Raw genomic sequence first — 14,976 nt, 5'->3', positions numbered from 1 at the left:
TGGGTTTTTGCACTTATTAACAGAGGTCAATAAAACACGACTCCGTACAACGAAGTAAATCCCGAAATTCTTCCAAGGGACCGGACTTAATCCTACCCCATCATAAAATGTAAAACTTCCCGTCTCCGGAACGTGAGAAACCTTGCTCGGATTATCTGCATGCCGAAAGATGCATAGGGTACTAACACGGTCGACAGATATTCCGGTCACTCATATGTATGGAGGCAAGATGGTCAGTTTTACGCTTCGGGTTCCAATCAAGGAACGATAAAAACAGTGCAGCCTAGAATTTAAATTAAAAATCAATTTTCACATCTTCCTTGCCGGGAATCGAACCCGACGCTTTATTCGACATGCATATCTTTATTCATCCTCATTTCTCTATCCGCACTTGGTGGTGCATATAGCACCGGATCAGTTCGTTAAGTGATTCCCATTTACATAGAAGGTAAGGCGATCAGCTTACGCTTCAGGTTCCGGTCCAGGAACCTCTATCAACCATCAACCACGAGGCGAAATTATAAATAAATTATATCTTAATCTCCATGTTTGTATTTAAGTTGATTTAATTAAGTTAGTGTAAGTTAATTATAAATATAATTATTATTATAGTTTTGTTGGATATAAGTTTAGATGTAAGATTTGTGTAGTAATAAGGGTTGAAAAAGGACAACATTCTAATTGTGCTATATGTGTGAGGGGGAAAGGAGACAGACACGATCGGGTGGGTCTATAAAATGGGCCACAGCCCTTAAGTTTTTTTAGTTGAGTGGCAGGTCTCCGCACCTCCGAAGTTTTTTTTGTTGAGGGAAGTTATTAGTTAAGTAATCGTAAGCAGTCAGGTGTCAACACTCAGAGAAGAAAGTCGCGAAACTCGTCGCGGGACAAGTACTCGGACTTGTCCCAGCCCTTCGTTTGATCTCCGAAGTTCTCTGGCCCAGTCTGCCAGCTTTCACCACGTGGCCGCCTGCAGCCATTTACAAGACGTCCGCCTACGCGCTAACCACGCGTCCCCGCCGCAGCTGGATGCTGCCGCCGCAAACAACAACTCCGCCTGCAACACGCAGCCTCACGCGTCGTCGACAAGACGTCCGCCTACGCGCTAACCGTGCGCCCTCGCCGCAGCTGGACGCTGCCGCCGCAAACAACTCCGCCTGCAACACGCAGCTCCACGCGTCGTCCACAGACACGACGCCGCCTACGCGCTAACCGCGCGTCCCCGCCGCAGCTGGATGCTGCCGCCGCAAACAACAACTCCGCCTGCCACACGCAGCCTCACGCAGCCTCACGCGTCGTCGACAAGACGTCCGCCTACGCGCTAACCACGCATCCCCGCCGCAGCTGGACGCTGCCGCCGCAAACAACTCCGCCTGCAACACGCAGCCTCACGCGTCGTCGACAAGACGTCCGCCTACGCGCTAACCGTGCGCCCTCGCCGCAGCTGGACGCTGCCGCCGCAAACAACTCCGCCTGCAACACGCAGCTCCACGCGTCGTCCACAGACACGACGCTGCCTACGCGCTAACCGCGCGCCCTCGCCGCAGCTAGATGCTGCTGCCTCCAGATCGTTTTTTTGGTAGTATTAAGTTTAGTTATAAGTCCGTAGTATTAAGAATTAACTTAAGACCTTTATTTGTTAAAAGACTATAAAACCTACATGGAAATTTGATCAAGCACTCTTTCATTATTATATACCCCTTCCTCTCAACATAATATTACAAGGCAATCTAGTTAATTTTAACTTAAATTCTTTTAATTATTAGGATAAACTTTAGAACTAAATGAAACAACGGAAATCCTAAATTTCTAGTGTGTTAAACTCTTATGTAGTTGTAGTGTAACACGAGTCTACATAGGATTTATTTATTCATTTCATTTATTTATTAATTCAAAATTACACTAGTTTAAATATTTATGAACTAATTAAGGCTTTTTAGGCTATGCCCGTGTCAAACCACAATAAATAACAATAAAAATAAATAGTAAAATTAATTAGATCAGATTATAATGACATAGAATAACAATCTAGAAAAAAAGATAAATGTAATAAATAATCAAATTCCAAAGAATACAATGCAAAGAAGATAATCTGAAATAATTTTTAAAATATAAATTATACAAATTAAGAATCACACATAATCAATTAAACAAATTAGTGGTATCATTTAAATCAACAAAATAATAGTAAAATATAGTAATATTAAAAAAAAAACTAAGTAAGAGTATCATTTAAATCAACAGAAAAACAATATATATATGAAATCATAATTGAGATATGTTTTCTAGAAACTCACTCAATACTTTAGTAAGAAATAGGAGCAATAAATCATATGCCAAATAATAGTACGTACTAAATTAAATTATACAAAAATACATAATGAAAAAAACATAAAAATCATCAATATATATAAAAAGCAAATAAAAGTAAAAGTATGGAAGGAAAGCAGATTTGTAAAGTTTTGCTAATCTCAAACTTTGAAAAATTCGACAACCTCGTCCCTATCGATGTGCAGCAACCAATTGCAAAAATTTTTCTTAAATACATTGGCACTTGTGAAGTTTTTTATGGCTGCTGGAGGTTGATTAAAAAATTTCGGAGCCAGGAAGGTAAAGTTTCTATAAGCTATCTTCAAGTGAGTGGTTGGGCCAAGGTAATTAATCCTTCCCGCTGATAGGATGCAATACTTGATATGTTTCTCTTATTTATTTAAATGTTTTTCATAATATTTTTAATTGAATCGGCATTCACTTCGTAACACTTCATTATAAATCATTATGAAAATAAAAAAAATAAAAAATAAAAAAAAACTCCCCTGCTCTAAGTTTCACTGATTAATTTGTTTATTTTTTGTTTAGATTCTATGACATTGTGAACAATATTCTGTGTTTATTATATTAGTTTTTTTATCACCCGTCGATGGGAGGAGTGCTCTCCCGAAACTATAGTTGTGTTCTTGTAAAATAATAAAATTGTGTAATACTGCTAACAAAGTTTTATTTTCATAATAAGTTTTTCATAATCTCCAGGTGGAATTTTTCTCATCGGATTTGGAAAGTAAAAGTTATGTAAATTTCTTGGATTTGAATCTAAAAAATATAGGAATATGGAACTCTAGGCATTTACAGGTGATTTTTCTCAAGCCTGGGTGCTCTGTGATGTAATTCACCACTGTAATTAGGCCTCCTGGCCTGTTGTGGTGCAAAAAAAAAAAAAAAAAAAAATGTAAAAAAAAAAAAAAAAAAATGTACAGGGCTTATGACCTGTCATTGGCTGGTTTAGGTAGTCACTTTACACACTGTGTAATATTCAACATTTGTCTTATGTTTGAACATCCCTATTTCTTCAATTATTCCATTTGTTGATTTTAGTGAAGTTAAAGGGCTGAAACCTTTATTGTTGTGAAGAGATTCATCAAAAGAAGAAAATGAAATATGAATTTTCAAACAAAGTAAAAATGGTAAATATTACACAGTGTGTAAAGTTGTCACTTAAACCAACCAATGACAGTTCATAAGCCCTGTAAATGCCTAGACTTCCATATTCCCTTCTTTAAGGTATTTTTTATCCCTGCTGTAATTTGTAATACGTATGAATAGTTGAAATAATAATTGCAGTGTTTCAAAAACTAGTACAACTCTGCATATATGTTAATTATTTTTTAGAAATCATTAAACTCTGCTAAAAACCTATTTAAAAGAATATCTAGAACACATTTGAACTATCACACACGTCACAAACGCAATGATAATGTCACTACATAGTGGTAGATATGCTAATTTATTTATTTGTTCATTCATACAAATTGATGTAAATAATTACTGTTCTTACAATTTTTATTTTTTTTTAACTGGAAATTTACTCATGATTTTCTATAAATCTTTGGAAAGAACAATTTTGTAGACGCATAGCCAAAGAACAATAATATAAAAAATATCGGTCGTCAAAATTAATGTCATCAATTGTTTTCATATTTCATATTTATTCATTTTTTTCTCTTACAAACTATAATTAATAATAAAAATAATGTGACCTCACTCTACGACACTTAACAATATACTTTTAAAAATATTTTTACACTTGAGAATAAACAAAGAAGATCAACTTAATACAATAGTTATTTACAAAAACAATATTATGTGGAGTATTTATATTATAATTGTATCTTATATATTTATAAATATTTGTTGGTTTTCCAATCAAATAAAATATCTTTTTTTTAATTTGGAATTTTTACAGCTATTACAGCTATTAAGGTTTAGATAATTGTAGAGTAGATCACAGGTACTCAGAACTCCTAAAAAACATATACAATAATGCCACCTCTATTGTACAGCTCCATGAACCAAGTGAAAAGTTCCGCATAAGAAGAGGAGTAAGACAGGGTGATACAATATCCCCAAAATTATTTACACTAGCTCAGGAAGATGTCTTAAAAACTCTTGACTGGAACGACAAGGGTATTAACATCAACGGCGAACTCATTAGCAATCTCAGATTCGCAGATGATATAGTCCTATTTGCTAAAGATGAGAAAGAACTCGAAAACATGATAAACGAAGTTAATACAGCATCCCTGAAAATAGGCTTGAAAATGAATGCTTCAAAAACTAAAGTTATGAGTGATGCAAACCAATCATGTAACATCTTAGTAAATGGAGAAATAATTGAAAAGATTGATAGTTATATATACTTAGGACATGAAATAAAGCTCGGCAAAGATAATCAAGAGGTAGAAATAGAAAGAAGGCGAGGTTTAGCATGGGCCGCCTTTGGTAAGCTCTCATATATCCTGAAATCTCCGAAGTATTCACATTACTTAAAGAAGAAACTTTTTGATGCTTGTGTTCTCCCTGTACTACTGAAGTGTCGGCAGGCCTCAGACAAGGTGGTCTGATGACATAAGACGAGTTGCAGGAAGTGGTTGGATGCGGTTGGCTCAGGATAGGGAAATATGGAGACTAAAGGGGGAGGCCTATGTTCAACATTGGACAAGAGACGGCTGATGATGATGATGATGATGACAGCTATTACATTAAAAAAATAAGTAGAAAAATATTAACAATACTAGAGCCAATAAAAAAAATCCACTGTAAATCTAATGACACATAATATATAAGAAAAGAGTTTATATAATTGTATGTGTATGACGTTTGTATTCATGTGTATGTGGATGTGTGTATGCGTGAATGAATGAGGGAGAGGGTGCGTGTGTGTGAGTGTGGGTGCGTAAGTATAAAAAATAATTGTTTAAAACTTATAATTGTATTAAAAACATAAACAGAGATAATGAAAAAAATGTTCAGACAGTTGTACACACTACGTATTTATATTTATAATTCATTACTCATGAGCGAATATCAACTCTCTTATATTCTGTCCTTGTCTCATTTGAAAATACGATTTTAGTATAATTTATGATTTTTATGTATAAAAAATATGCTTTCTGATGCTGACCTATTTTATTGCTAAAATTTTTTACAAATTTTTCGTTTAAAATATAGGATATTCATACGTTTCAATGTTCAATAAATCTTTTGAAGAAAATTACCTACGACTTTTTTATATTTAGTCTCATTTAAACTCCAGATTTTCTATGTACAGAATTTTCAGAAAAAAACATTTCTCGCAGTACGATTTAAGATCGTTTTTTATATTTATTTCATATAACGTTTTGGCGATATTTAATGTCGTCAATAAAATTCAAAATCTTCATTTTTAAAGCCTCGAAAAAGACTTTGCTACTCGAGAAAAATTAATCACGTGTTTTCTTGAAAAAACACGTTTTCTGAATAATTTATTTCAGTTGAACGAAAAAGAAATCTCAAATATTTCCGGCTAAAAAAATGTTTTTAAAAATGGTTGGAGTATATTTGTAAATAATTGTCACGTCAAGTTTTGTAAAGCGATACGTTTGAAGAGGCATTCAGTATTTTAATAGTAAAAAAGATTATTGGTTTAAGAATTTCATTATTTGTTTGTTGAATTTTTGTACATACGTATTCGTACAACAATGTTTCAAGTATGTAAAAATGCTTGTAGACAGGCTAGATCACTCCCGTTGGGTTGGTTTTTAAGATCTGCATTTATATCAAACGAAGTCTAAAAATGCTAATCGATTTTCAGGCGTTGCCTAGCAGGTTAAATAATTCAGCCAGATAAATCTTACCCACATAATTAAAGTTTTCAGGTATTTTACTTCACTAGGGTCAACAGAGGAAAGAGTTGGGGATTTTTTTATTGTTTAAACATAAGTAAATCACTAACAGAGTGTGTGAAGTGGATAAATAAACAAGTTAAACCTCAGAACAGGTTTTCTAGTGAGAAGAACTTAATAAATTTTGGATTAAAAATATTTAAAATGGTAAATAAATAAAATATTAAAAAAAACGGCAATTTAAAGACACAGGCCCTGTGAATGCCTTAACTTCTATATCCTCTTCTGATTTTTTATTTTTCTTTTGTACATTGGCCAAATGGTAATTTATTCCAAACAATCAATAAATGAAATGTAATTTTTATACGACATTAGTTTCAAAACAAATGTCAGTTTTTTTTTTACCAAAAAACAACTCACTCTTTCATGACATTGGTCGTAGGGAGTCAGAAAGGTTGATGAATGCCGCGGATTGGAAATTCTTACTAGAAGTCGAAAATAAAATATGAAAATTAATAATAATTTAATAAAATATATTTGCAATCAATACAACAATAACCCGTCATTTCGAAAGATTATAAAATTTATAATTGACAATTAAATATTGAAAAAAAAATTGAATTCACAAATGGCAACCATGAAGTTTCGCATTATATTTAAATTGTCTGTGTTTTATGAATGTACGGATGTGTATACGCATGTATGTATGTACATGTGTGTGTATGTATATTTTCAATTTTCAATTCAATTCAATTCAATTCAATTTATTTATTTTAAATATAACATATACATCACAAAAATACATTCAATACGTACATATTATAAAAAAGAAAAAGATGTATGTATATGTGTATATGTGTGTGTATATATGTATATATATGTGCATTTATGTGTATTTATGTGTATGTGTGTATGTGTGTATCAAAATGTATATACAAATAAGTTTATAGTTTATTAGTCTGTGCTTTATATTGACTTGTAAACTATTATACAACAACTATATTATCATGTGTAAAAATGTAATTGCCTAGCTTGAAACGAGGTGTGTACTCTTACTAGATAGGTAAAGTGAAAATAAAATTGTATATATGATAAAATGTATAAATAAATAAATAAATAAATAAATAAATAAATAAAATAAAAAACAAAGAAACATCCTTTTGCAACCGGCAATTTTTGACACCACCGAAGCTTTTCATTATGATCCCACCAGAAATGAAAAAATACAAATAAACCCTTAAGGCTTCATTTTTTTAAAAACTACCCTTACGAGCGTGCCGTTTAGGAATGATTTGACAGTCGCTTGCTCGCGCGTTTTTGATATTGTGTTGGTGAAAGGCAAACTCACGCTCGTATAAAGCCGGTTGCAAAGGGGTATGTGTATTAGGGTGGGCTGACATTTTTTTTTCTTCCCAATTTTGAAATGAAAAAAGTTTAAAAAGTTGCCTGTTAGATTATTCAGAATGGCAAAATTATTCGATACTACTTTTGGCCTTCAACCAGAGCTTGAAGTTTTCGAAAAAGTCATTTTTTTGCGCTAAACCAGCTGTTATTTCATATTTAAGTAAGAAAATCAGTCCAATTTAATTTTATAATGTGCTTTAAGCTTTATTTAAAAAGCATCTAAGGGCGTGAGTTGCACTTTGTTTTGTTATAAATGGGTAGAATTTATATATAGAATTTAATGAGCTGTTGTTTTCGTCAATATTAACCAGGCGCTTAATGGAATTAGTTCCGCGGAGTGTAAACTTTTTGAATTTTGGAAGTTTTAAAACGTGTTCAAATTTGTCATGTGATTAAGTTAAATCTTTACTAACAAAAAAATAATTTTATCTATATAGATCATTAAAAAAATTTTCAGACCGTGATAAACTTCAAACCTCGGTTGGGGGGCAAAAGTAGTACGGAATATTTATTTTAAAATGTTTACGTTCAATGTGATCCAAAATGCAAGTTTTAAGACCCTTTTCAGTTTGATGTCTAAAAAAAAAAAAACTTCATACATCATCGGCCTACTCTAATGTGTATACTGTTCAGAAATAAATTAATATTGATTCCATTTTTTTTAATAGGTAGAAGAGAAAAAAAAAGAAGAAAAATGAAGGAAGAGAAAGGAAATCTGATGTTTCTGCTTCTTCTTTTCTACATTCGCTTATAAGTGGAGCATGTGGACATCACCAAATACCTCCAGGAGACCCTATCGCAGCCGGCACTCTAATCTCCTCGAACTAATAAAATCGAAGGATCGTCATCGACGGCCTTCTGGGATGGCGTGAGCCCGCTGGTTTAAAGAAGAGGCGACTTGGGCTAAGGTTCTCCTGAGGCATGTTCAGCACGTGTCCAAGCCAAGTCCACCGCCGTATCTTCAAAGCGCTCTTCATTGGAGGCCGCTGTAGGTTATAACGGCCTCCGTGGTGTAGTGGTCAAGACGCTTGATTCACCCACGGAAGGTTCCCGGTTCGATTCCCGGTGAGAACACAAAAATTAAAATGTGATTTTTCTCAAGCCTGGGTGCTCTGTGATGTAATTCACCACTGTAATTAAACCTCCTGGCCTGTTGTGGTGCAAAAAAAAAATGTAAATAAAATCGAACCACTTTTTGCCTAATTTTGTCTAACTAAGTACGTTTATCAATCTTCTTAATTAAATTGCTTTTTAACATTTAAATCATTTTTAAGTTTTTTATTTTTAAATTAAAGATATATGTTTTTTTTGTTTTTTTTCGATGTATTTTTTTACAGTACATAAAGTTCTTCTGTTAAGTAACTTGAAAACCTTATTTGATAATTTTCTTCACCACGTATAGTATGTGGGTGAATGTGTATTTGCGTGTAAGCGAGTTTGCGTGTGCGTGTAGATGTGTGGATATTTATATTTTATTTTTATTTATTGTGGATAACTTATATAGCGCCATTTTCGTAATAAAATACCTCAAGGGCGCTTTACATGGTGATTCTACTGTTAAGTTAATTTAATTGAAGCTTTAAATTTGTAATTTGATTAAAATAATTTATTTTGTTGTCACGTGCTACGGATTTATTCAAATGATTTAGAGAACAAGTGGGTTTTAAGTTTTTTCCGAAACATCACTTCACTTTCACAGCCTCGCACCTCTGCTGGGAGAGCATTCCATGCCATAGGGCCTGCGACCGCAAATGCGCGCTCACCAAATTTAGTGCGCTGTTTGCGTAGAGGTATAATAACTTTTCCTCTCGCCGTAGACGTAGCTGATCTAAGCGTGAGACGCCTGTCAGCTAGTTCATCTGGAATGCATAGTTCCCTTAGATATTCCGGAGCCGAGTTGTGCAGTGACTTATACATAAGCCAACAGAGTTTGTATTCGACCCTCTGTGGAAAACGTAGCCAGTGTAGTTCCCGAAGTAGTGGAGTGATATGACTGAACTTAGAGATTCCGAAAATAAGTCTCGCTGCGGCATTCAATACAGATTGTAGGCGAGTCATTTTGTTCATTGGTAGACCTGCATAGATACCATTACAATAATCGACTCTAGACACTACAAACGCATTTATTAATTGACGGGCGGCATCAACCGGCAAATTTTTGCGTATGCATTTAATTTGTCTCAGCTGGTAGAAGCATGAACTTATCGTTCTACTAATTTGAGCGTCAAGAGATAGGTCAGAATTGAGTAAAACTCCCAGTAGTTTAACGGTGGGTAGAACGGCACTCCCTACATTGGGTAGAGCCGTATCCTGGATCAAATTCTGTCGTCTGGCTGAAGCCACCCACAGTTGTTCAGTTTTTGATGGGTTTAATGTTAGTCTGTTTTCAGCCATCCAGTTTCCTATTTTCTTGATGCATCCATCAATTAAATTGACAAGCACACTTCTCTCGCCTGGTTTGCAATAAAAATAAATCTGCGTATCATCTGCATAGCAGTGCGACCACAATCCACATTCTTTGATAATGTTCTCTATATCTTTAGTGTAAAGGAGATAGAGAAGTGGTCCGAGTACTGACCCTTGAGGCACTCCTGTAGACACCCGAAAGTTGGTTGAGTTCTTACCCTGGAACACGACTGCATATTCTCTTTTATTAAGATATGAACTGAACCACATATGTGCCTGATCACGGATACCATAAGTTTTCTCCAGACGTTCAAGCAAAATATTATGGTCTACAGTATCAAATGCAGCACTCATGTCCAGAAGAGCCATCAACACCAGATTACCAGAGTCCACCGACGTTATAATGTCAGACAGTACTCTTATCACTCCCGTCTCCGTGGAATGAAAACGTCGGTATGCCGATTGCCTTACCGAAAATAAAGAATTCCGCTCGATATAGTTAACGAGCCTGTGAGAAACTATTTTTTCTAGTATTTTTGATACGATGGGAAGATTTGAAATAGGGCGAAAACTGGAAAGATCTTCCACATCTAGTTGGGAATTTTTTAAAAGTGGAGTTACATTTGCTTTTTTTATGGCTCTCGGAACAATGCTGCGCTCCATGGATATATTAAATAAATCTGTTAAAAATGGAGCTAATACGTTAATGCATTTTTTCAAAAGCCATGTTGGCATCGGATCTAATATACATTGTTTGTTGGGTAATGCTGCAACAATTTTTTTAACCTCATTTATAGACGTTGGTTCAAATTTACTGAATTTTTGAAGGGCATTATCTAAAATTACAGGTTTTTTCGCTGAACTACACGCCAGTCTGATTTTTTCGACTTTATTTGTAAAAAAGTCGGCAAAATCAGTGGCAGTAGCGCTTGTGTTAGATGTCTCTGCTATACAGTCACCACGAACAGATTGAAGGCTTCGCCAGAGTTGTTTTGGAGACTTTTTCTGTTCAGTGATTTTTGTACACCAGAAACTAGATTTTATTTCTTTTATAAATGTCCTATAAGAGGCTTGCATATCTAACCATATTGATCGGTCCAAAGTTGACAGTGTGTTTCTGTATTTGCGTTCTAGACGTCTTAGCTCTTTTTTTTTGAGTCGACAATTTTCGTCAAACCATGCATCAGATTTCCTTTTTCGAATAGTTTTCGTAGTAAATGGTGCATGTTTGTCTATCAGGTTAGATAGTACCTCATTGTACAACCCAACCAATTGATCGACGTCGTTTGAGCGACGGTCAATGTCCGGACCAATCAACGATGTCAGAAGTTCGGATTTAAAATGTTCTAAATTTAATTTTCTCCATGGCCTTGATGCGAGTGTTTTGTAAGTTGGTGTTGGTTTTTGGATATTAATTTTACAGTGCACTAATCTGTGGTCTGAAAGTCCGATGTCTGTTACAAAAACTGTGATTTTTTTATCACAATTCCGTCGTATTATAACATCAAGTGTACCTCCCGCATCATGTGTAGGGGTATTTACTTCTTGTGAACAATCGAAATCACTTAAAAGTGCATTAAAACGAACCGATTCTGAATCCGTCTTGCGGTCGAAACGAATGTTCAGATCTCCAGTTACGTATGTTACTTCTGTACGAGTGATGGCCCATTCAAGTAAAGATTTTATTTCCGAATAAAATTTCCGAGGTGGTGCTTTAGAACCTGGTCTATAAATTGTGATTAAGGTGAAATGGTTGCTGCCTGCGCTAACCCTACAGCCAATGCATTCAAAAGTTGTGTAGAGTGGTATTTTAATTTTTGTTAATTTAAGCTGATTTTTTGTTAGTACAATAATTCCACCGTGGTTCGTCCATGTTATATTATTTTTCTTATGAACGGTTTCAATGGATGGTTTCCGTGCCTCTTCAATAACATTGAAACCCTTACTACGAAGTAGATTAATGGTAACAGAATTATGGTCTTCATGCCAAGTTTCCGTTAATGCAAGAACGTCTAGATTATTATCGTTAATTATGTTGGGGATATCATCAATTTTATTTCTGATTGAACGTACATTCCATGTACCAAGTGAAAGAGGACAAGGTGTGTTTGCGTTTCTATTTATTTTTACGTGTTTAATTGTTTTTGGTTGATTTTTATCTTTATTTAAATATGTGACTTGTGACTTAGAAATCTGATTAATAAAAGTGTTATTTGTGTTATCAACTGTGTTTGTTTTATTTTTATTTTTTATTTTTCTTCCCCCACGACATCCTCTATATTTCTTAAATAGATTTGAAACTTGTCCTGAAGAAATTAAATTATATTTATATACTATATCGATAACATGCTGATCTAAGCGTTCTTTTACATTTTTAAACTGAAGCAATGAGTCTGTTGTGTAGGTAATGTAAGGTAATGAAGAGACTCCTTTGCACATGCCTTAACTTTAGAGAATCGACAAATTGTTAACAATTTTGCGTGCGCACGCATGCGCATTTGCATGCATATGTATATGCACTTATTTATAAAAAAATAATTATATACCTTCAACACTAATTATTTTTTAAATATATATATATTTCGTACATGAATTATTAATATTGTAATCCCACAGCAAGCACAAGAAGTTGCTTCTTTTTTGATGTGGCATTTCGTTTCCTTTTTTTTGTTTCTGTACTTTTGCTTAGTTATGTATTTCTTTTTGTTAGCATGTTGTTACTTTTTTATTATTTTAAATAAAATTTCAAAAATATAAATTTATAAAAACGTTTTATTCCAAAATAGAGTAAATCGAATAAACCTAATTTTCACAATTTTTAAAAATTCATTTGCCGATATAAAATTGGAATAAGTTTTACAAAATATTAACAGCAAGGCCACGTTTACCATTAAATCGACTTAAATCTCATGAATTTCTGAATAGTTTACTTTGACAACTTTGAAAAATCGTCACTTAACATCTAACTCACGTTCATATGAACGTTTTCAAATCTCCAAGGGAAAAATAACCTTGAACTATGTATTAACGTGAATGTCAGTTGTGATAATTTTCAAAGTTACCTTTTTATTCCGAGATTTTTTTTGAAATGGTATATACATGTATGTTTGTAGTATGTGCTATAAAGATTTCTGTAAAAAGAAAAAATCACCTGAAAATGCTATTTTTATTCTGTATTCGGATAACCAACAGCTACATTCATCTTATATATAAAACGAAACAAACTACAAATAAGCCAATTACCGGTTTTCACAAATAGCATCACAGTAAGTTAAAAAATATTTTCAAACATAAAATCAACAGTCATTTAATGTTTATCCAACAGGAAAGAGAAAACACTACGAATTATTTCGAAAGCAAACGCCGCAAGTCATTATGATTATTTGCAAAAAATTCTATGTTTAATGATTTTGTTATTACATTAAAATTATGGAAAGTTCTCCATAAATACGATTTTTGCTTAATTTTAGATGAAACAAGAGGAATATGAAGAAGAAGGTTTTTCCTAAGAATTTTTAAAAAAAATATGTAGATTTTATAAATGTTTGTTGAATTGTTTGTTGAATGAATTATTTTGAAAGCAAACACCGCACGTCATTATGATTATTTGCAGATAAATCTATGTTTAATGATTTTTTTATTACATTAAAATTATTGAAAATTCTCCATAAATACGATTTTTGCCTAATTTTAGATGAAATAAGAGGAATATGAAGAATAAGGTTTTTCCTAAGAATTTTTTAAAAAAATATGTAGATATTATAAATGTTTGTTAAAGGCAGATTTGCCGTTTATGTTAATTAAATAAAAATAAAATAAAATAAAATACAAAAAAAATGAATGTAAGAAATATTGAACAAAAATAAAATGCCATAGAATCGCAACTAAAATACAAAATTCTAATTTTATAGCAAAGACAGAAAACGGAATTTTAAATTAAGGACAAAAAAACGGTTTCAAAGCAATTAAAGTACAAATTTGGAATTTTCAAGAAATGACAAAGTACATGAAACAAAACATTAAATCAAGTAGAAGGGCTACTTACATGGATTGCTTGGGACACTTCGCAATATGATTATGCACATTGCATACACCAGGCCCTTGATCACGGTGCACATTACGTAACCATTATATTTCACTGCACTAAAAACTAATCGTCCCGTGACGTCACTTCATTTTTTACACATTCAATAAAATTTGTCTTCAAATCACTTCACTTGCAACTCCTCTTCACTCATTTCCATCCTGTTGTTTAAATTTTTAATACCTTATTATTAAATCAAATATCAACATGGATTGGATGGGGTGGTGCATATGCCAATATATTTAACCGTCTTAAAATAGTACAAAGATTAATTATTAAAAAAAAAATAAGGAATCCTCAACATTGAATATGGAAATTCTATATAAACTATTTAAAGTTCACACAATAGATACAATTTACAAAATAAACTCCATTGTACAAATTTATCATAAAAAATAAAAAGAATTTGAGATGAATAAGTCATTCAGATATAAAAATAATATTAAAATCCCTTAACTCCACACAAGTTATAGTCAAAATAGATTTGTCTTTAAAGGTGTGAAAAATCACAATCATTTCCCAAATGAGCTAAAAACAATTTAAACTTATAAATCAATAAATTAATTCAAAGTAAATTTAAAGAAATTTTTGAACATGTTTAAAAACTGCATTCAATTTTAATTAGAATGAATATGTAATTATTTTCTGTTTTTCTTTTAATATATTATAAGTTTTTTTTTCTTGTGTACTCGTATATTCAATATTTTATAAATTCTAATAAATAACTAAATATAACCATGTAAGTCACTCTGCAAGCACAAGAGTTAGCCTCTTTTTTTGGATAGTTAAGTCTTAACATTTACTAGACGTATAAAAGTAGATTTGTATAGAATAAAAAAAACATGTACCATTTATAAAATAAATGTATAAAAAAATAAAAAAATGAAAACGTTATCATCCTATTCTTGTACGCATCCGATAATGTCT

General features: G+C 32.9%; 1 protein-coding gene across 1 annotated transcript in view; it reads right to left on the bottom strand.

Moving 5' to 3' along the window:
- LOC148274430 (opioid-binding protein/cell adhesion molecule-like) overlaps window positions 1-14,297 on the bottom strand; it is a 143,218-nt gene extending 128,921 nt beyond the window's left edge. The window contains exon 1 of the mRNA XM_088237127.1: window positions 14,011-14,297. Within this exon, the coding sequence (XP_088093253.1) occupies window positions 14,011-14,083 (73 nt within the window). The 5' untranslated portion in view covers window positions 14,084-14,297. The remainder of the gene's footprint in view (window positions 1-14,010) is intronic.
- Window positions 14,298-14,976: the final 679 nt, after the last annotated feature.

The sequence above is a fragment of the Micrasema longulum genome, unplaced genomic scaffold (assembly GCF_059751315.1).
Source record: "Micrasema longulum isolate JH-2025_06_02 unplaced genomic scaffold, ASM5975131v1 h1tg001650l, whole genome shotgun sequence".
Classification (NCBI taxonomy): Eukaryota; Metazoa; Arthropoda; class Insecta; order Trichoptera; family Brachycentridae; genus Micrasema; species Micrasema longulum.
Note: the sequence above shows the minus strand (reverse complement) of the source record. Positions and strands in the feature narration are given on the sequence as shown.